Source organism: Poromitra crassiceps, assembly GCF_964638095.1.
Source record: "Poromitra crassiceps genome assembly, chromosome: 12".
NCBI classification, from domain to species: Eukaryota; Metazoa; Chordata; class Actinopteri; order Beryciformes; family Melamphaidae; genus Poromitra; species Poromitra crassiceps.
The window spans coordinates 28,139,086-28,162,358 of NC_139632.1; the positions used below are offsets into that span (position 1 = coordinate 28,139,086).

General features: G+C 44.6%; 1 protein-coding gene across 1 annotated transcript in view; it reads left to right on the plus strand.

The window, feature by feature from the left end:
* The window catches only part of ccdc50a (coiled-coil domain containing 50a), a 31,066-nt gene continuing 7,793 nt past the window's right edge, over positions 1-23,273 (plus strand). Inside the window, exons 1-6 of the mRNA XM_083647840.1 lie at positions 1-215; positions 5,569-5,631; positions 9,773-9,902; positions 13,800-13,890; positions 15,191-15,293; positions 22,951-23,114. Of these exons, the coding sequence (XP_083503966.1) occupies positions 167-215; positions 5,569-5,631; positions 9,773-9,902; positions 13,800-13,890; positions 15,191-15,293; positions 22,951-23,114 (600 nt within the window). The 5' untranslated portion in view covers positions 1-166. The remainder of the gene's footprint in view (positions 216-5,568; positions 5,632-9,772; positions 9,903-13,799; positions 13,891-15,190; positions 15,294-22,950; positions 23,115-23,273) is intronic.

The following is a 23,273-nucleotide window of genomic DNA, read 5'->3' on the forward strand; positions in this document are numbered from 1 at the left end:
CGTATCGAGGGAGGTGGACACCGAAACTAATCAAAGCGTCCAGCAGCTGAAACATCAATCGGCTTTATGAGTAAAGGCGATCGTCAATCAGACTCCGGTTAACCTTCGGAAGGAACGCGGAAGTGTAATTCAACGTCAACGCTTTTGACAGTTTATCGCTGACAACATGGCTGAATTTAGCATCGACCAGAATAAACTACCTGGAGTGAAAGAGGGTAATACGTGTTTGCTGGATAAACTGACAAGCTAGCTATCTCGCATCACACATTTATCCAAGTAGCTCACGTTAGAAAGAATACCCGTGTGAGCGCAGGTGTTTCTCTGTCACCGTAATGGTTGTTAGCTAAGCTTGCTACTAGTGGATGCTAACAACACCGCAGTCATGGCTGGATTCAGGTAGCCAGCAGTGACTACCTCCACCTTATAGCCGTCAATGATGTAACTAGTTACATACTGTAGTGTGCAGGAGTCAGGTGACATCTTTAGTCTGGTCACATGGAGGTGTTTGTTTAGTTTGAGGTGGTTGGTGCTAACGTTAGCTCTGAGGACGAGATGCATGTGTAGAAGAAGGCAGCATGGACACGACTGATGTCTAACTAGTTAGCCAGTGAGATTTTACTTGTCCTATTCACCCACTCTTTCCGTTGAATTTACTCTAGACTTTGCTTGCTTACGCTACATGACCAGTATTCATTCATGCCTGCAAAATGTGCTGCATTTGTGTAACATTCTCCTAAATTAGGAGTCCTAATGGGGGTTGTGACCAACAAGAACGTAAAGCAGGCTATTTATCCCTCACTATCACCTTCCACACTGGCCAAGACTGTTGTTTCACATTGAGTGTTTTGCATTGAAGCAGGCTGTTGTTCCACATTGAGAGTGTTTTGCATTGAAGCAGGCTGTTGTTTCACATTGAGTGTTTTGCATTGAAGCAGGCTGTTGTTCCACATTGAGTGTTTTGCATTGAAGCAGGCTGTTGTTCCACATTGAGAGTGTTTTGCATTGAAGCAGACTGCTGTTCCACATTATGTGTTTTGCATTGAAGCAGACTGTTGTTTCACATTGAGAGTGTTTTGCATTGAAGCAGACTGTTGTTTCACATTGAGTGTTTTGCATTGAAGCAGACTATTGTTTCACATTGAGTGTTTTGCATTGAAGCAGACTGCTGTTCCACATTATGTGTTTTGCATTGAAGCAGACTGCTGTTCCACATTATGTGTTTTGCATTGAAGCAGACTGCTGTTCCACATTGAGTGTTTTGCATTGAAGCAGACTGCTGTTCCACATTGAGTGTTTTGCATTGAAGCAGACTGCTGTTCCACATTGAGTGTTTTGCATTGAAGCAGACTGCTGTTCCACATTGAGTGTTTTGCATTGAAGCAGACTGTTCCACATTGAGTGTTTTGCATTGAAGCAGACTGTTGTTTCACATTGAGTGTTTTGCATTGAAGCAGACTGTTGTTTCACATTGAGAGTGTTTTGCATTGAAGCAGACTGCTGTTCCACATTGAGTGTTTTGCATTGAAGCAGACTGCTGTTCCACATTGAGTGTTTTGCATTGAAGCAGACTGCTGTTCCACATTGAGTGTTTTGCATTGAAGCAGACTGCTGTTCCACATTGAGTGTTTTGCATTGAAGCAGACTGCTGTTCCACATTGAGTGTTTTGCATTGAAGCAGACTGTTCCACATTGAGTGTTTTGCATTGAAGCAGAGTTTGGATGGGAAGCTGTGCTGATGTGAGTGGGAAGCAGCTGCTCAGGGGAGTGCTTGTTATTCTGGTGTCTGAGAGACAGGAGCCGAGCCTTTCCACCGCTTCACTCATCTCCAGAGGGACTAAGAAAAGTGTTGGACACTTTTCAGTTTCAGTTTTCCTCTCTCACGTGACAGGAGAATAATAGTAAACAGTGATATCTTGTAGCTCACAGAGGAATTTGGCTTGCACAGCATAAGATGACTCAAGGCAACAACATGCAGAATTCATATCCAGACCTTGTTGGTTAGTTTTACACTTCAGTTTGTTTGACCAGTCTTGTGTGCTTTATGTTGGGCCTATTTTCAGTTCTGGTGGTGAGAGAACTTAATCCATGCCATAGCTTGTGGCTGCCATTCCCGTCTGTCATTTGACGCTTATTGTTCTGAACACTTTTTTTCTGTGTGCACCAGAATGTTAAATATTCCAACTATTGACTTTAAAAGCTTTAAAGTGTTGGATGGAATTATCACACAAACAAACCCATATTGTTAGGTTATGCAAGTTAAAAGCACTTATGTATACACAGAGAGTAGACCAAATCTCAGGTTTCTTGGCTAAAGAGATTAAGCATATGGTCAATGTTAATAAAATCCAATGCTGCTTTGTCTGATGGAGTGGTTTGTTGTTGTTGGGCTCTCACCCTCCTCTTCCCTGCATCTGTTCATCCCAGTCAACCTCTCTGCCCTGCTGTTCAGCTGGAGGACTAGCCTGTCATTGCCTTGTGCATCACTGCCATGTGTTTCACTCAGTTTGAGTCCCAGGTGTTTTTTTTGCCCATCAGGAATATTGTCAAATGGTTTATTTATTCATAGTTATCTCTAATGCATCCTCCCTAACACATATTTGAAAAACTGCACGCTTGTGGTCTGCTACTGGTTATTAATTATGTATATGGATGAAGTCATCTTTGTGAGAGCAGATGATGGACTAGCCGCTGAGCCTCACTGTCTGAGGTTATGGAATATGGAGTGTGGCTTGAATGCTTAATGAAAGCTGGGAAGAGAGTAGTAAGTAATGAGATGAATCGTAGCACCAAAGCCATGTGACTGACAGAAACAATATTTCTCAGAGGATCTTGAACAACATTAGTCGGTAGCAATACTGTCACCAAGTTACATTTGGTCATTTCGCATTGAATTGACTCACTGGAGTAATGGCTTATTTACATGTTCAAAACCATGGCTTGACTTTATCCTCCTTGATAATGTCCAGTCTACCGTAGATTAGCAGTCGAAGAAAAGCTTCTTACTGCAGCGTTTCCAAATTCATATAGCTATGCTAAACAAAATCCATGTTGACTGAACTGAATGAAGCCCATTAGGCTGTAGTTCTTCCTCCATTGAGGAATTTGTCAACTCTTGTACACTGATGATGGAACCTGAATATCCCAGATCAACTAGCTTCACGTCAGATCAGTGCAGGCAGGTGGATGTGTGGTGATGCTGACGGGTATGAAAGAAACCCTGTTCCTAGACGGGGCTGCACAGTGAATTGAATGTCACAATAATTGAACAATTAGGATATAGAATATTGGCATATCAGTAAGATTGAAACCTTAATGGCATTTAGATTGTCTGCCGTAAATGCTCATGATAATGCAGTAAAGATTTCCTTCAAATGCTCAGTTTTTCCCAAAAAGGAGAAGTATGTTTTTACATGCACCCCAACTTTGAGACTTTAATCATTTCAACGTAGAAACGTGGGACTTTAACTTTGAAATTCTCTAAATTATACATTGAAAATCCTTGATTTTGAGTTTAGTCAGTGTTGTCCTCAACTCAAACGCAAAAACCCTGCAGCTGGATAATTGGTATTATCGTTATCATAGCTGTAATTGTGTTGCTATAGTCTTAGAGCTTAGAGCTGAGAGGAAAATACTAAAAATGACAAGTTGCTGCCATAAAAAGCTAGGCCTCACTGACAAATAGGTCTTCCAAGATTTTTCAGAAGCTTCACAGCAGCAACATTCAGACTTGATGCGGTCTTTTTTTGTCTTCGGCTTCTTATTGCCCATGCTGGACTGTTTTGGTTTAGGCATTAATCTGATTGATTCCTTGTTGCTGATTAACATGATATGAATTGCATTTTAATTGCAATCAGCAGCAGCACTTAGGATGCAACATACAATTAAAATACACATCAAACCATTAATCACTCCTGCGACTAGTCATTGGCCTATTGTCATTTCATCTCAGTCTTATTTGCCATTAATGTAGATCTGAATAGAGGCATCTGAAATGTGGAAACTTCAGCAGTAAAGTGAAGACTCCTCGTATGCCTCGTGCCAATTGAAGTGCGTGTGTGATCAAGTGTGCTCAGCCACAGTTTCACTTCATCTTTTCTTAGACGGAAATATCAACCAGGCAGTCCTCGGACCACAAGTTTGCCTGATGGTCTAATCTTGTGTTGGCATCAAGTGTTGCTTTTCAAAAGGAAGCACATCCTGTATCAGACAACCCAGATAATAATTTTTGCAGAAACTTGCTTCAAGTCTTTCATAATCCTTTAAGAGAAATTAGTAGAAAGAATTAATTTAGCTATAAAGTAACCTTCTCAGCTCATCGCATCAAGCACAATTGAACATCTTCCTACTATAGAATGAAGGAAACTGTTTATCTCCGCAACGGGTCAGCCGATCGATCTGAAATGGGCATTGAGCATTGGAAGCGACAGGAAGCGACAGGAAGCGACAAAGCCGTTTTTTCAATTTTCCTGATGATGTCATCAGGATAGCAGGAAATGCAGCAAAACATGCTCATAAACAGCTTACATTTGGGAAAATGAGAAACCGGCTTTGTCAATTCCTGTCTCTTCCAATGCTCGTTGCAACCCGTTGCAGAGATTAATGCATTTTTCCTCCATTCTTGTCCCGATGACATCACTCACTGATGACATCACTCAATGAACTCTGTCTGTCTGTCTGAATCCATTTATCACTGATGACATCACTCACTGAACTCTGTCTGTCTGTCTGTCTGAATCCATTTATCTCAGCAACCGCAACTAGTTGTCCGATCGATCTGAAACTGCACATGACCATTCAGCATTGGAATAGGCAAGAAGTGACAAAGCCACATTTTCCATTTTCCCAAATTTAAGCGGTTATGTTATGAGCATTTTTCCTGCATTCCTGATGACATCATCACTGATGACATCACTCAGTGAACTCTGTCTCGGCATCTGAATCCATTTATCTCGGCAACGGGTTGACCGATTGATCTGAAACTGCACATGCGTCAGCATTGGAATAGGCAGGAAGTGGCATTCCATTTTCCCAAATTTAAGCTTTTTATAAGCATTTAAAAGTCCAAAACACACAATAAAAGTCCAACACGCACTTCACAAAACTGTTTATTAGCATTTTTGCCATTTTTGGCAAGTCTGCACGGAGTTGTGGTGCCCACATCTATTAAGATTCATTCTTGAGGGGGGGGGGGGGGGGGTATCTTTCTCCCAAATCATATTGCAGACAGATTCTTTCCTCCTGTAGTAATGTGAAGGGGCAGACTAGCATTCTTGTTTTCAGTCTATCATCACTTAAACTTGGCTACTTGTCCCTGACTGTGGCTACTTTTGCTGTTGTAATTTTGTTCTTGGTTAAGCATGTGCAAGCATGTGCCAGGTGTTAAAAAGCAATGCAAGTCAAACTGAAACAGCCAACATCTCAAATTCCTTGAGTCTGACATGTATCCGCTACACAGCTTAGATTTTGAGTAAAAAGACAGTTGTTTCTGGACTTAGTTGTTTTTGGTCTTAATATTGGGAGGCTACTTTACTTTAGCATTTCTGACCATTTCAACGTGTCTTTCCACAGTGTGTCGAGACTTTGCAGTGCTGGAGGACCACTGCCTGGCCCACAACCTGCAGGAACAAGAGAGTAAGTAAGACTATACTCTACTCATTTGATTTCCCCTCGATTTTCACACAGCATTCCATCTTGCCATGCGCCAATCTATTTGTTTGAATCTGAACTAGCAGTGGTTCGCACCAATCAGTGTCCTATGAGGCAACTACGGGCGGGATTTAGGTTTGACGACAGCGATAACGTGCCCATGATAGACTTGATAGACGGATAGGTCATCCAATCACCTGTCAGGTATTTTTTGAATGCACCTGCCCGATTTCCAGAGTGAGTTCCCAGATGGTTACTGTGAAACAAACAAGTGGATCAGTGATGTCATTCATGCACAAATGACATCACTGGGCCACAACTTCACTCAAATAAACTCTCAATAACTGTCGGTGCCAAACTAAATGAATGCCTGCAAAACGGTTTACAGTTTTCGGATATACTACTGATTTTGTAATGATACAAAGTTGGTTGAAAGTCGGCGGACTGCTCCTTTAAGTGTATTAAGATACATTTTTGAGTCTGCTCCCATGATTATTTTTAGTTCTCCATCAAAACAAAAGCATATTTTTTTCCACATATGAGCTTATTTAGAGTGACTCTCAGGAACTGCTGCTGCTCGCTCCCTTAAAGTAGTCTTCAGAGTTTGATGGAAAGGAGACTTTTCTGGCCAGAAACTCAGAGCCAGACACAACAAGGCCTTCCTTTCATCAGAGTGACGCAAATAAAGATTATGTGCAGATGGGTAATGGCCACAGCGTCATTCCTCATGTCCCTCACCTGCACTCATTCACATGGAAATCACAGGAACCAACACAAAGGGGCTGCCGCTTTTGGATTGTGTGCGGAATTAGTGGGCTATTGTCCTGCCTTCTTTGTTGTTTATTTCACAGGGGAAAGCAAATAACAACTCTAGAGTCTAGACGGTGGAAATATTATAGCTAGCTACTGTTATTCCTCTAGTCTGGACTGGACAATAGTTTAGTTTTCTGTGTGTCCGTGAAGATGTCAGGCTGACAACAAACCCGATGACAATACGAGACTAAATGATGTAATGAGGAAGAGGGTCAGATGTCAGCCAGGCATTGGCTAAGTGCAGATTAGGCTGTGTTTTGGCTGTGATGGATTTGCTTTGGGCTGGCCTGTCCTTGTGTTGCCCTCTTAAGGCCACAGTGATCCATGAGCGAGTCCCGCCCCCCTCCGCTGCCACCCCGACTGATCTGATCCGGTTTGTTTCACCTTTCACCCCCGCAGGTCACCGAGGAGAATGCTGCTTCACACAGCCGGCCTCTTTCCCTTAATATTATCTCTGTTTTTCCCTTGTTCATATCAACAGATGGCCAGAACCACTGCCAGTCAAAGTAGAAACATTTGTGCACATTTGCTTCCATTTAATGTGGAAGTATAGTTGGGTCGTTTTTTTCCCAATTCAAAAATCCTGAGCACGCACAACACTGAAGCACTCAAAATGTTGCGTCAAATCTTTTCTCTGTGGCTGTGTGATCACTTAGCGTCCTTATCTCTGGCATGTTGCCTCGCAGATGAAAGCGTTTCTTTCCAAGACAAACAAGAAGGTTTGTTCGCACATATCTCTCCACTGATGAGTCTAGGGCTAGCATTCTTTGGACACACCGGCTTCCTCATCCTCCCTCCCCTTTTTCTGAATGATACGAGACAACCTAACCTAACCTCTCCAAGGTGAATGATAGGAGACAAGCTAACCTCTCCAAGGTTGTGTTTGTTGAAAAATCAACAGTGTCACAATGTCCCATCTTGTTTTTTTGCTCCCTTGAGAGACAAATCAAATGTCCTGTTGAAAAACCACTGGCATTGGATGAATGATAGCCTCTTTATCTCAGGTTTTGACGTCACGTTTGCCTTCAAATACGATTTTTTTTTCACAAGGTGTCATAAACTTAAACGATGGATAGAAGCGGGAACTTTATGGAGCCTCTCTCAGGGTAAATTGCAAGACAGGGTGAGAAAGCCGGGAGCGGATCGATAGCCAGGTGAAACAGAGCTGAGCCAGTGAGTGATGCGTCCAGGCGTAGCCAGTGCGTCAGCGAGCAGCGTTTATCATGTGTTGTGGCTCGGCAGTACGTGCCGTCACAACCTTGGAACAGTCATTTCTCACAATCTCAGTCACCAAGAGCGTCACAGATGTGTCTTCTGTGTCGTCTACCTTTACCTTCTAAACAACACAGCAGCTGCTCATCCCAAAACATCAAGCAAAGTGTGTCTCTCCACATAAACTGTTCTCAGTGTCAAGGTTGTCAAAAGTATCGATACTAAAAAAAATTAACTGATATGATACTTTGCAACAGGTATCGATACTTTTGATAAGTATCGACACTAACAATTTGAAGCAGATACTGTACAATACTCATTTGTAACAGGTATTGATAGTATTGATAAGTATCAATGCTAAAAAATGTAAACCGATACAATCCCCCGTTGCAACCATATCGATACCAGCAGTGCTTTCTCTTAAAGCAGCTACGAGCAAGATTTTCGATTGTTATTAAACAGTCTAAATTTAATATCAATGCATCACATCTTACCTCTAATAGTAGACGAGACCAACGCAGAGTAGTCTCGCTTGAACCCTGAGTGAATCGGCCAGTGTTGTCTTGATGATTAGTCTCTCTGTGGCCAGGGCAGATCAGGAAGTGAAATGAAACGGTTTGCAGCAGCCACTTCGGCCATAACCACAAAATAACTTCCAAAAAACCTGTTAGAATATAACGAGAGATGTTCGCGAGAGTATGCATGACTCCTTGTTTATGGTATGTTGCTACGCAGCGCGAACGGGGGAATGCAGGCAGCTGCGTTTCACTTCCGGGTTTAGCCGGTCCGGCGGTAAGGAGAGAGAGAGAGAGAGCCCCCTGTTGACGCGAGTTTAGACAGACACAGACTTAAGAGAGCAATCTCCGATTCACACGGCTTTGGTCTCAGCTACTATTATAGGTAAGATGTGATGCATCAATATTGTAATTATACTGTTTAATAACAATCGAAAATCTTGCTCGTAGCTGCTTTAATGAAAAATTAAACGTACTACTGATTCCCCCCTCCCTATCATTGGTGGGTATCTGTTGCTTCAACAAGCTCAAAGTGTTCTGATAGGCTGATGAGTAGAGCAGGGCTAATCTGCTGTGTACGTGCACATTTTTTAATACGTTTTATCGGGCCTAGATTATGGAGAAGCGTGCGTCTGTCCATCCGTCTATCTTTGTTTACGCCTCTTGATGTTTTGTCACACACACCCACACACTCCCCTTCCCCACACACACACTTTCTCCTTGTCTGTCATTTTGAGAGAGGGTTGTAAAGATTCTGTCATTTGAATTATTACCTGTGTTAAAATGACAGCCTTCACATTTTTCTGTCATTGCTAAAGAAATCTGTAAGAGACAGAAAATATTCTGCATATCGATATTTCCTGGGTATCGGTATCGAAGTTAGAAATTCTAGTATTGTGACAACCCTAGTCTCTCTAAATAAGCTGCTCTCAGTGCTGCTGTCATCCATCTCTTTCCCCAGCAGCATTGCGGTCTGGCCAGCTGACCTGCTGTGGTTAGTGTGTACACACACAGAGTTAAGAGCAACGTGTGCCTGTGTTTGTGTGTGTTTAGGGGCACAGTGGTGCATTGGTAGCGCTCTCACTCGCACACTCGCCTCACAGCAAGAAGGCCCTGGGTTTGATTCCCGCCTGGGTCACTGTTGACATGACACTGGGGGTATGTCTCCCCAATGTCCCCATGCCTTCGGTGCCTGGTGCCCAGGTGGGTTATTTCATGAGAAAGGGCTTTTCTGAGTGCAGTTTGCATGTTCTTCCCCGTGCTCCCCTGGGGTTTCCTCCATCCATATAACATCAATATGGACCCCCCCACTAAAAATATGCAGAAGATGGTCGTCTGACCAGTGGCGTTTGGAAGAAGTTGGTCCCCGGGCGGCGGCGCTTCACTGCAGCTGCCCACCGCTCCTGGCCTGAGCATGGAGGAGGAGCCAGAATGGATCAAACGCACAAGACACATCTCACAGCGCCTCTGCGTTGATGTGTGTCTGTGACTAATAGAGATGGGGTCCGTCTGTCCGTCCAATTGATAAGTGTGTGTCCGTGTGTGTGTCTGTGTGTGTGTCCGTGTGTCCGTGTGTGTGTCCCTAGTCGAGAGCCATCTGGCGTCAAACGTCCATAAGAGCCGTCTGGTGCAGCAGGACCTGGCCGTGGCCAAGAGGATGCAGGAGGAGGAGGACCTGAGAGCCAAGGACCAGAAACACAAGCAGCACCGTGACCTGTGGGTGACACACACACACACACACACACACACACACACACACACACACACACACACACACACACACACACACACACACACACACACACACACACACACAATTAATTTATGTCCACATGATCAATACAAAAAGAGCTACCGTAGATAGATAATACAACCACACAAACAGACTAGTTGTTAAAAGACTAGTTGTTAAATGTATAGAAGGCACCCTATAACATGTGCACTGTATATCTAATACATACAGTAGGTAGGATTACACAGGTCTGATTTGCCTGGTTTAGACTGTAATCAGCAAGAGTTACTTTTGACTTGACTAAAATTAAGCATATTTGTCATTTCATCCGATGGCAGCAATCTTCAGTTGGTGCTCCTGGCAGCCATAGCAAAGAACTGAACTTTGTGACACCATAAGGTACCATAAGGGCTTGAGAGAAACTAATATCTATACTGTTTATTAAGAGGTTGGATTAGTTTAAGTTAAGTTTAAGTATTTTATGTTCAGTTTCTGTGTTATCTGGCATGGCCCAGATGCCAAGACAAGATCTATTGTCTTCTAGAAGACTTAACCATTATTTTATTAACTTTATACGGTATAAAGCTGTGTAAAATTATGTCTGTTTATAATTTTGCAGTTTACGATTTTCCTGTTGCCCCTCAAATGTGTTTTAATCGTCAATTCATCCGAATGATTGCAGAAGTGTGTGGAATCTCATTACTTTGATTCTGGAACCTGTATTAGATTAGTGCAATGATCCTGTTGCATGTCAAGTTCTCCAACACAGATACACAGCCAGGCATTAGCCCAGCAACCTGTTGCACTCTCCAGGGTGTCATAGAAGCCCACAAAGACGAGCCATGGGTACAGACCCTCCACTCTGCAAGTTTTGTAAAGCAAAAAAAAGCACAATGAGAGCAGTGTTTAAAAAGTCAGTTGCATACACTGTCTTATATACACACACACACACACACACACACACACACACACACACACACACACACACAAGCTAACAACTACGCACATAAACTAATAAACACACACAGGACAGTGCCCCCCCCCAGGGAGAGGCCAGCTGCTCCACCATGGCTGTAGGCAGGCCAACGCCGCTCGGCATGCTGGGAGCTCCTGCTGCCATCCACTCTGCCCTTGCCAGAGCCACCTCACATACACCCACATTGACACATATGCACATGCACACGCACACGCACTCGAAGCCTTGGTGCTGCGTCACTTCAACAGGTGCTTTAGTACGTAATGATGAAATAATAATAAGATGCAACTGTGTCCTTATCTTTGCTAGTTTAATTAAAACAAAGCATCGCGAAGGCCCGAGGTGGGTGTTGACGCAATGTGATTTCTGCCCAGTGCTCTGAATGTCAAAGTGAAGAAATTCAATGAAGCGCGGGTAAACGGCGGGTAGCTATGACTCTCTTAAAGGAAAATGTCTATTTTTCAACCTGGACTCGATTTTCTTTTTTTTTTTATGTTTAACTAATTTGAGCAGAATCTTTTTACCACGATCGCACGCATGCCACTTCTGCCTCAGCAGAACTTTTTTGCGTCAAGGACTCCTAAACTGAAACAAATTAAACCCCAGACCCCCATCTGATAAGATTTTATCCCAGGGTCCCCAATCTCATAAGAGTTTTGCTTTTAGATGTTTTATTACAGAAAGTGTATGAAACCCATGACCAAAATAGCCATACATTCTGTCATTGTGTTACTTATGGATGGAATTATAGTGAAAATAAATCATTCCCCTTTTTGCTGGGGACCCCCTGGAACCCCTTCAACGACCCTTGCGGATCCCCAGACCACACTTTGAGAACCACTGCACTAAACAAGCTTGTTTTTTGCAACAGACATGCTCAAATTGTTGTTGTAAAAGAGAGAGAGAGAGAATGGATGCTTGTATGACCTTGCAGCAGCGTGTTCACTCTCTCTGCCTGTTGCTGTCCATCACATTGGTAGAGATAGAAGCTCCTCTCTCTCTCCATTACATGCCCGCTTTGTATTCCTATCATGTTACCGCGGCTCAAATAAATACGTGCGGCCATCGAATTCAAATGCCTCGTCCATATTCTCAAAATCAGCTAAATATTCAACCATAAGTTACAAAATCATTCAGCTAAGTTCCGCTCTGTTACTCCAAACCAAAACATGGCAGTTCCCGGCTTGCCCCAACACCGCTGACTTCCTCAACCCAACTCTCGCGAGATTTCAGCAAGACTCTCGCGAGACTTGGATCAAGCAGAAGGTAAAACTCTATATCTCTATAATAATGTCATGGAATAATCTGATCCTGTCAACGGCAAAAACCAGCTCATTTAGTGCAGGAGGGGCATGCGTGCAAAGCGGTTGCCAACTGAAGCGATCTTGGTCAATACTGCACCAATTAAAAAAATATATATGTGCAAATTAGTTCGTTATACATTAAAAAAATAAAATAAATAGGGTCCAAGTTGAAAAATATCACAATATTACGATATCTAGTATTATATCACGATATCGATATAATATCGATATATTGCCCCGCCCTATCAGTCACATTAATTTGGATGAGCAACTGTCAGCTGGTCAGGTCAAATGCAGGTGTATGGCAGCATAGTTAAGCTGGTGTTATGCGCCTAATTAAAGCATTACACTCGTGCATGTGTGTACGGGTGTGTACACACACACACCCCTCCAGTCAGATGGTGTTTTTGTCCAAGTCACATTGCTCAAAGATGTGGAGGAGCCAATAGCATGTGGAGCCTGTAGAGTCTGTCAACATGACTACAGGCTGCGATATTTCTGCGTGGAGCACACAAGCATTTCTCATAAGATGCTAAATAACACGCTCAAAGCTAGTCATTGGAATGTTCACTGCTCAACGTTCCTCTCATGTAACGTGCTTACCGTATGTCACATTTCCAACTGTGTAGCTTTAGGTGCACTACTGCTAGGGCAATTAATTATAGATAATGGTTTATCCCGATTTTATGTTTTCGTGATTAATAATTGTGTAATTTGATGATATTACAGCGTTTGTATTTTCAATTCCGCTGAAAGTCCCCAACAGAGTCAACTCTCGTCTTCTTCAGAAGCAGTCGTACTGACAGCAACTGGTTGACACGTCATACCCAGCTGTCAGCGCGACTGCTTCTGAAGAAGACGAGAGTTGACTCGTCGAAACTGTCAAGGTAAATAAAAAACATCTATAAACCTATGTCTGATCACAAGAAAACATAAACGTCTAATTATAAATGAAGACATGATGAACATCATTGAACGATTATCAAAACAGTTGTCGATTAATTTTCTGTCGATCGACTAATCGATTAATCGTGGCAGCTCTAGTCACGATAAGCGATCATGATAAGAGACACTATACTGTACATACTTGCTTAGAGATCCATTCTATCAATATGGTATGGGGCAGTGGTGGCCCAACGGTTAGAAAAGCGAGCGTGTGACCGGAAGGTCGTCTGTTCAATCTCCGGGACCGGCCAGATAAATCTGGGTGGGTAAAGTGAAAAGGCAGCACTTGCCCCTCCCTCATTACCACCACTGAGGTGCCCTTGATCAATGCCCTTAACCCCAACTGCTCCAGTGGAGCTGCTCAGTGGCCAGCAGATCAGAATGTGGTTGTACTGGTCAGCTTCCAGGTGTGAATGTGAACGGGGCACTCCTGAAAAAGAGAGCATTGCTCTCAGTGAGACTCCCCCTGTATAAATAAAGGTAAAAAAAAAAGATCATCAATATGCCAGAGCCTGTTGGATTTGTGACATGATTGAGTTAACCACTGTTAGTTACAACTTGTTTCTGATAGTTTAGAGACTGTTCAGTTACTCATGTTGTAATGTTCTCCTCACATACTAATGCACACGCATGCGATGGATACCTCCACACTTCAGTGAACGTCAAGACAATGAGATCGCCCAGGAGATTCAGGGAGAACTGGTCCGACAGGCCGAGCAGCAAAGACAGCAGGAAGAGAAGGACGCGGTAAGGAACTCGCACACACTCACACACACACACACACTATTGCCCCAATTCAAACAAGATGTCAGTTACATCCACCCATCTATCACATATCAGTATCGATGTACAGCCAAGGGTGGGTCATACCATTTGAGTCAGCAGCAGGCCATGTTGAGACGTCTCGATTGTTACATATGAATGAGAGCCATAGTGACATCGCCATCCTGATCACGTGACCTCACATTCTGTTGTGCTCTACGTGTCAGTCTGGACTCCAATCCATCCACAGTTATTTCAGTGGGTGGGAGTACTTGCCTTGACAGACAACTCCTTCAGCCAATCAGCGTCGCCAAATCCAATAAAAAAAAATCCACTCCGAAAAACGGTCCTGAAACGTCTTTTCCCCTGATGCATACTTTTTTGTTTGTTTGTTTTTTTATTCCTCACATTTTCTCCCCAATTATACTTGGCCAATTCCCCCTGCTGTCCCGCTCGTTGCGCCACCCCCTCTGTCGATCTGCGGAGAGTTGTAGACTAGCACAATGCTTCCTCCGATACATGTGCAGTCGCCAGCCGCTTCTTTTTACCTGACAGTGAGGAGTTTCACCGGAAGGACGTAGCGCATGGGAGGATCATGCTATTCTCCAAAGTTCCCCTCCCCCCTGAACAGGTGCCCTGATTGATCAGAGGAAGCACTAGTGCAGCGACCAGGAGACATACCCCACCGGCTTCCCACCCGCAGACACGGCCAATAGTGTCTGCAGGAACGTCTGACCAAGCCGGAAGTACCACTGCTCTCCGCGGTGGTAGGCGAGTGCAGCTGTTGCATACTCTTGTTTTTGTTTAATTGTTGTTATTTAGTATATTTCTGTAATAACTGCACTTATGGCCCTGATTGGCCGGTTACGTCAGCTACGAGGTAGGTTCTTGATTGGCCCGTGCACTTTGTAATTTCTGTAAATGGCTGGCGGCGGACTGGACTGGAGGCCATGTTTGTTCACATGATCAGGATACAAAAGACTGGATATTTAGTTTTCTCTCAAAGTCATCGGGGAGAATGCTTATGCCTTCCACACAATGTGCACACACTTGACTTATTTCCAATTCCACAAAATTTTTTCTCAATACCTACTGGAATCTTTATGGTAAATGTTTTCCCATGATATTGTTCATGAACGGCATAGATTCAGAGATGAGCAGTTCAGTGGTTGTTAGTGATGATGACCGTGTGTGTGTGTGTGTGTGTGTGCGCGTGTGTGTGTGTGTGTGTGTGCGCGTGCGTGCGTCTGTGTGTGTGTGCGTGAATACGTGCATGTCTTTCTAGGCCATAGCTCGTAAGCTGCAGGAGAAGGAGATGAAGGAGGAGAGGAAGAGACAGAAGCAGCTGGAAGCAAACTTTGAGGAGGAGTACTTTGAGGATCAAGGAGGTGGGAAGAGAGCCACTGGCTTTTGTGTGTGTGTGTGTGTGTGTGTGTGTGTGTGTGTGTGTGTGTGTGTGTGTGTGTGTATACGTGTGTGTACGTGTGTGTACGTCTGTCTGTGTGTGTGTGTACGTCTGTCTGTGTACGTGTGCTTGTGAAACTGTGCACACGTGCGTGTGTGTGTGTAAGGACACATGGGAAAAGAGATGTGTGTATTTGCTGGGAAGGGGTTGTTTTGAGCTCTGTGGGTTTGATGTTGCACAGTGCTGCAGACTGTTGCTGACTTGAGGCTAAGATTTAGGAATGCTCTCATAAGCACATAGTTGACCTTGAAGGGAGGCTTATGTGTTGGCTAGAGCAGTCATTTGTCATTTTGCTCCCGTTCAAGAGCACACAGCACTCTCTGTAAATGGCTTTTACAGTCGTTCAAGAGCACACAGCACTCACTGTCTGTAAATGGCTTTTACAGTGCTGTCAATGGACTATGGAGGTTTGTGCTGTCAGTCTTGTAGTCAAGTCACTATATCTCAAGTCCAAATCGAGTCTGGAATCCCCAGTGTTCAAGTCCGAGTCACGAAAGAAGAGTCCAAGTCGAGTCCCCATTAGTCCGAGTTACTGAACATGAGGGTGAATCAGCATGTACTAGGCGGGACACACGTCTGCCCTTGCACAAAATTTAATAATATGACCATATGAATATAGCTATCAATATCTTATGCAAAATTATTATGGCCTATTATATAAAACTACTAAAAACAAAAACAAAAAAACTGTCTTTTTCAATTAACAAGGCCAAGTCCCCGTCTCCAACTTCCGAGTCCGAATGCATGAATGTTTGAGTCCAAGTACGAGTCACCGGTGCTCAAGTCCAAGTCAACAAGTCCTGAAAATGAGTCCAAGATGACTCGACTACAACAGTGTGTGCTGTTGATAAAAGTGAACTGTCTCAGGTTACTATAAAGGTACAACAACGCCTGCATGTGTAACAGAATTAGATATCTGATACAACCACAGAGATGAAGTGGATTTCCCACTGAGTTGCTGATGACTGCACATCCCATCTATATAGAATTCAGTTATTTAGCTTAGCTTGTGATGTATTCCCGCTGGCAACGGGGTTTTTTTTTTTTTAGGACCGTAGCAACATGCCTTGTCCACAGATAGAAGTTACACGGTTTGTACAACTGATTTAATGAGACACAAATAAGACAGAAATGCTAATTAACAGTGTATTACTACAGCTTTCACTACTGTCAAAGCACGGACCTCCATCTCCATCCATCACGTCACAGGGGGTTCCTGTGACATGAATGGAATTAGCAAGTTAGTTCGTCACAATCGATTAGCGCCAAATGCGCGTAAATATTCGGTTTGGCGGATACAAAAAAATGAGCTCACCCGCCAGCTGGCCAGTAAATAATTTGGAATCACAGCCTAGTTTTTTATGTTCTTAGAGTAATGTGAGCCTCTCTTTCCACCAAACTTATTGTGACGTCAGCCGTTCATGAAATCACATGCTGGCAGCAGCTTACCACCATTCTGCGCTTTCTACACACTGTGTAGAAACACCTGTGCTGTTACATGTTAGAGATGTGGCGACACATTCCCCAGTGTTACACTACCAAAAAGAAAGGTTTTATGTGACGGTAAAAAATGTTTTTGGCTGGTAAATTTTGTCATGTTACCTGCCATTGGCAGATGAGCCAAATAGTTAATTTTGGACCCTGCTTCTAATGTTCTGTCCTGACTGATAAAAGCTCAGCTCTTTCCTCTCCAGCTGGCTCAGACTGCTAGCGTTAGTCTAACAGACTGACACAGCCTTCCTGAGGCCCGGCCCGGCCCGGCCCATGTTGTGCTTGGATTCCGGCTATCCAGAGGCTTACATTTAGCACACAGCACCACCCACTCATAACACTACTAGATGTAGAGCAGAGAAGTGAATTGGCTTCAGACTGCCAAAGAGAATCAGTCTCCGGGCCAAAAAAGCTTTTCCTGCTTGTTTCTTATCTCTCTCTAACACTTCTCTCTTATTGATGATACATAAATATTCTATAGACATTGCAGTCATTTTGACCTCCACACTGGGCGCTGTAGCGTTGACCCGTCCCATCCTTTTATTGACTATTGATTATTATTACTGTTTGTAATGTTGGTGATGACAGGAAGTGAAGCTTATTCCACTGTCATGCCATTGGCAATTGCTTTGGCTAAGAGCCATCAGCTAAATCGGCTGCCTAAAATACAGGATGCAAAATTGTAGATAAAGTAGATTGTCAACAGAGAGCAGATGAGGGTAGTTGTCATGGGGGCTAGGCTTGAGGCACAATGCTGTACACAGACACATGCCTCTCTGTTGATATAAGCAGGGATGAGATGTCTACAGCTGTCAGTGTACCTGTCCTGTCTTGTCTATATGTGGATGCCTGGCCTCCTGTCCCAGTAGACAGACCCCTGGTAAGATGAGCAACCACCAAGTATCCTTGCTGCCTGTGACTATGCCAATGTTCCCCCCCTCTCCCTGTACCTGCCTCAATGTGCCAACGCCAGGCTCTCTCTGTTTGCTGTGAGTTACATAAGCCACTCCCCTATATTGTCCCGCGCGTGTGCGCATGCGTTAAAACTATGGCCGTGTGGCCTGAATGTGTACACTACACACCATGGTGGAACAAAGACTTGAGATTGAACTCCTTTATTTACTCTGTTGCTAATGCTGAAGGAGAAAGACGCCACGGTAACGAACCCAACAGATCTTACCAGATGGTTGCGATGCACACTTGAGTGCATGTGTCCGGTTTTGGCATTCGCTCTCTACGCGGTCTCGCCCACTTCTGTTTGTCTCTAAATGGATATTCTATTTTAAATCTACTCTTATCGTATAGGACGAATCGGCATGACGTCACTTGCCACCCAGAAATGCGGAACCCCGCGGCAGTTAATAGTATGAGATGTGCCAAACAAACGTTAATATCTCAAAAACTATACATCACATCGGTTATATTTTGACATTCTGAGTGAGTTTGATGTATAATATATGCATGTTGTGTTAAAGTTGTGTGAACTGTTGCCGTTTTTAAAATGTAAATAGAGTTGGCCGGCTAGAGTCAGACACTCAAGCCACTTGGGCTCCATAGGGATCCATTGCCGTTGCCACACAGTGACGCGGTTTGTTTACCAAAATGCTGCTCGGCTGATCCCTCGTATTGGAGATTTTGTATCCCTCTTGTGCACGTGCACACATTGACACGTCTGTGTTATCGCTGGTGTAGCATTTGGTCAGGCTGTGTGATTGGCTGCTCCTCACAGGAAATGAGGGGATGCTGGCTGTCGTGTTTGTCTTAATCCAGCCGATCAGTCGCACACAAACCAGCTCAGGGGCAGAGCCCGTCTCTGCTCAGCAGATAGATACACCACTGGAGAAAGACTGAGGGAGGAGAGACACAGGGAGTAGAGACACGGAGAGGACAGAGACGGAGAGGAGAGACACAGGGAGGACAGACACGGAGAGGAGAGACACAGTCAGGACAGACACGGAGAGGAGAGGAGAGACACAGGCAGGACAGACACGGAGAGGAGAGACACAGGGAGGGGAGGAGAGGAGAGACACAGGCAGGACAGACCCAGGGACGGGTGTTTAAGAACGCGATGGGAGAGAAAGGAGGAAACCATTCCCATCTGTTTTCAGTCAAGCCTCCTTGGCTCTGTCTCATGTGGCCTGCTCTTAGTGCTGGGCAATATAGGGATCGTGATATGAGACTAGATATCGTCTAGGGCTGCACAATATATCGTTTCAGCATCGTCATCGCAATGTACGCTTGCGCAATAGTCACATTGCAGAACGTGCAATGTCAAGTGATAAGGCAAATGAACTCAAACACGTCATGCTATAACTTTTTTGCTGGTTGATACTTAGCACTTAGCACACTAGCAATCACTCTGGCTGCAGCTAAAAACACTTGCTACTACGTCACCCACGCAGGTTACCCACTACCTTCTTAAAGAGGCAAGGCTTGATGAGCTATTCGTCATTCGGTGAAAATTCCTGTATTTTTTCATATCGCAATATATATCCAGTTATAGCCAGTTTTTTTCCAATATCATGCTGCTCTAATATCGTCTTGGTTTTAGAATATCGTAATATGGTGATATGGCAGAAGTGTTGTCTGTTGTCTTAAAGGCTGCATGGCAGTATTAGTGATGTCATTTCCTGAACTTACCAGACTGTTATACTTCTATTATTTGCCTTTACCCACTTAGTCATTATGTCCACATTACTGATGATTATTTAGCACAAATCCCACTGTAAACATTTAGTGAAAGCACCAATAGTCAGGATGGAAAGGAACCCCTGTCTTTACATTTTATTTGGATCAGTCTCGTTTGAATAAAAGTGCTTTGACATGTGGCTTTGAGTTACAACTGAACATTTAGCCCACTTCGAACAAAATACCAAGATATGTATTGCCATACAGCCTAAAAATACAGATATGACTTTGGGCTCCATATCACTCAGCCCTAGTTGTACTGTTTGGTAACTTGCAAAATAGTCTTTGACCAACATGAAAAATAAATTGTGATATGATATTCTTGCCATATCGCCTACCCCTAGCTGCTCTGCTCCCTAGGATCAAGCTTAGTGAGCAGGCAGCAGGAGGGAGCCCAGTCAGCCTGAACAGGAACAGGTACTGGTCAAGGTGTCTTTGTACCTGCCTCCCTTTTGGAAAGTGTAAAAGTCAACAGTGTTGTTTGTGTTGTGTCGACGTCTAACAGCCTGTTAGATAACTGGCTGACTAGCATTCCATTGGGCTGACTGTAAGCCCAGAGAAGCCTGGCTGTGTGCCTGTCTGTGTGCTTCTCCACACGCTTTTCCACTCCTTTGTTTTCATTCAAACATTTGCCAGTCATTGGCTGACTCTCAGCAGGACGCTTTACCAGGGAATGCAACTGTTCTTCAAATCAGTGGTTCTCAAATGGGGGTCCGCGGACCCCCAGGGGTCCGTGGCACTTTGCCAGGGGGTCCGCGAAAAGTTTTCAGGTGTAAATTTTTTTTTTTTTTTTTTAAATAAAATAAAATGCTACATGTTACTTATTCCTTCTCAAACTACTTCCTACATGGTGCTAGTCTATCAAAATATCTTGGCTGTCATTGATTGTGTTGCATAGTGGTTTTCTGTAGGCCTACTGTTGACAAATTGTGATATTGTAAGTCGCTTTGGACAAAACAAAAGCGTCTGCTAAATGACGTAATGTAAATGTAATGTAATAAATATATATATATATATTTATTTATTTTTGCAAAATCTTCATAGTTCAACGAAAATAGTTTATGCTTTAAACCTAAAATGGTTCATGGATTACATTCTAATAACAAACCTATCAAATTAAAAGTCAAGCATGTTACCGTGGCAACAATTAAGCTTAGCCCAAAATCACAAATCAGAATGAGGGGGTCCCCGGTATATTTTCTATCTTGTAAGGGGTCCTTGGCTAAAAAACATTTGAGAACCTCTGCTTCAAATAACCTGAATTGTGTTTCCGGTTTGCTAGCTTTATTTTTATTTTTTTATGTTTGTCTAAGTCTGTTCGTGCCTTGGCCAGAATAGTGTATTTGCTGGGTTTCCACATACCGTACTATGTTTTATGATTTACAGCTACAGTATGTCCATCATCAAGCTCATTAACTCAAGGGTGCTGCAGGACACATTGTGTGTTTGCTACAGGACACATTGTGTGTTTGCTACTGAATGTCAGAGTCTCAAGTGTTCAGAGCCTATCCATTGTTGTCACAGATTAGGCCCATGGCAAAGTCCACAATACTGACTTTCATTTAGGCTCCAAACACTTGATGCCATTGACCTCACTTGGACTTGTTCTTCACAGGGTATTTAACCACATGTCTGGTGTAAAGGATGTTTTGGGGGCAGCATGGGTGCCACTCATACCTACTCAAACTCTGTAGCATGATGATGTGTGTCAGGTGCTGTGACACTAACCACATCCTTACTAACCTCACTAAGCTTAGCTTATCTCATTCCTGTCTGTGTTGTCATTGTTCTGTCTCCATGCTCTCCCTCAACCAAAACACCATCACTCCACGCCATCTCCTCCTCATCTCCTCCCTGCTCAGCTGCGAGAAAGCCTCTCGACTTGGACAAAAACAGCCGCCACAACTCTTCCTCCCCAAGCCGACCCGACGTGTCCGCTGCAGGCAGCTCGCATCGCGATTATTCCCCAGATTATAGTTCATCAGAACCCAAAAGGAGTAGGTACCCGAGACAGGACCCTGCAGCACCCCACAGCCGCTCCAAATACCCGGAGCACTACCTAGTGGCAGAAGGGGGGCGTAGCAGGCACGCAGATCCATATCCAGAGCACCTACTGCCCTCCAGAGGCAAGCACGGGGACAGGTACCCAGACTATCAACCCACCGAGACTGGCAGGACCAAGGGCCACAGGGGGGAGGACGGGGAGAGGGTGGTGAGGAGGAAGGAGAGACCAGTCAGACCGCCACCATCGCAGTGCCCCATAGAGAGAGACAAGGTCTGGGATTTGGAGAGAAACAAGAACAGACACAGAGACAGAGAGAGGGACAGACATCGAGAGCGGGAGAGGGGCAGCAACCCGGAATGGGAGAGAGATGTGGGGAAAGGCCAAAGGAGAGACAGAGAGCAGGATAATGACAGGGAGAGAGCATTGAGCGGGGACAGACAGAGAGAGAGAGACAGGCAGAGACCTAAAGACAGAGACAGGCAGCGAGCGAGGACCAGAAGCAGAGAGAGGGGGCTGGAAGAGGACTCTGAGCCCATGTCGGGTCACAGCAGAGAGCGGCTGAGAGAGGACAAGGCGTCCTGGGAGGAGGAGGATGATGAGAGGGAGAGGAAGGCCGGGGGCAGGCCGCGCGTCCACTCGGGCCCCGACGAGGTGTTTGGCGACGAGGGGAGAGGGGAGCCCAGGGACCCTCGGCAAGGGGAGGGTCCCGGCAGGGAGCGCAGTCACACTCACCCCCCCAGAGAGACAGGTACCGCCCTGAGCCTGCTTCCCCGGGCCCCGCGGGTGTGCTTGTGTGGTGTGCAGTGGTGTGTAACCGGGTTGCTTTTCCGCTGCGGGGCAATCTGGTGGGGGCTTCAGGTGGTGGGTTGGACCCCCCTAACATTACAAATCACTGATGATCCTCCTCCTCTTTTAATTGTTTTGGTCACGATGATGATAAGATGATTTCACTGTAATTGCTGATTGGGATTCAGATTTTCATGCTTCAAATAGATTTGTGAAAGTATTGAATGTGCTGCTGTTGCGGTGGTTCGCTGGGGTGGTTTGCTGCTTGTAACATTGCCAGGCTAGTTGCACTGAAGGAGATGTGTAAGAGTACAGTGTGTTGATGAGATTGAATTGTGTTGTGATTTTCTAATAGAATAGCCCAAATGTACATGATGAATTTCACCATGCCATCATCAGCATTCGTAAAGGGCTTCAGGGTTGTTGGGCTGCTCATTGTCGTATTCTCGTCCCAAAGCGGTCACAGACATTAAATACAAATCCACATGCAAATCACAATGATGAAAACCAGTGGAGACGCACTGCAGCCCTTTTGGTGCCTTTTGGGGTTAATCAGACTATCATGGTATCACAGAACAGTATGTTTAATAGAGTGTGTTGCCATCCACAGGTCGCCTTGTGCACCGCGGCGGCGGCGGCGGCAGCGGGACAGTCGCACCAGGAAGTGAGTACGGGCTGAGCGACGCCACCCAGGGGCTGACCAGACTGGATCTCCGCGAGCAGGAGCTCAAGGACATGGAGGTGGCCAGGAGAATGCAGGAGGAGGAGATCAAGGTGCGGAAGGAGACCAAAGAGAGCAACGCATTTAGTTGTTTCTTTGCACTTATAAAAGATCAAACCTGCCCATTTGTGTGAGATCAAAATATCAACGCCCCCCACGTCTCCTATAAAAATATTGGAGCCACCGAACGTGTACAACCCATTCCACCGACC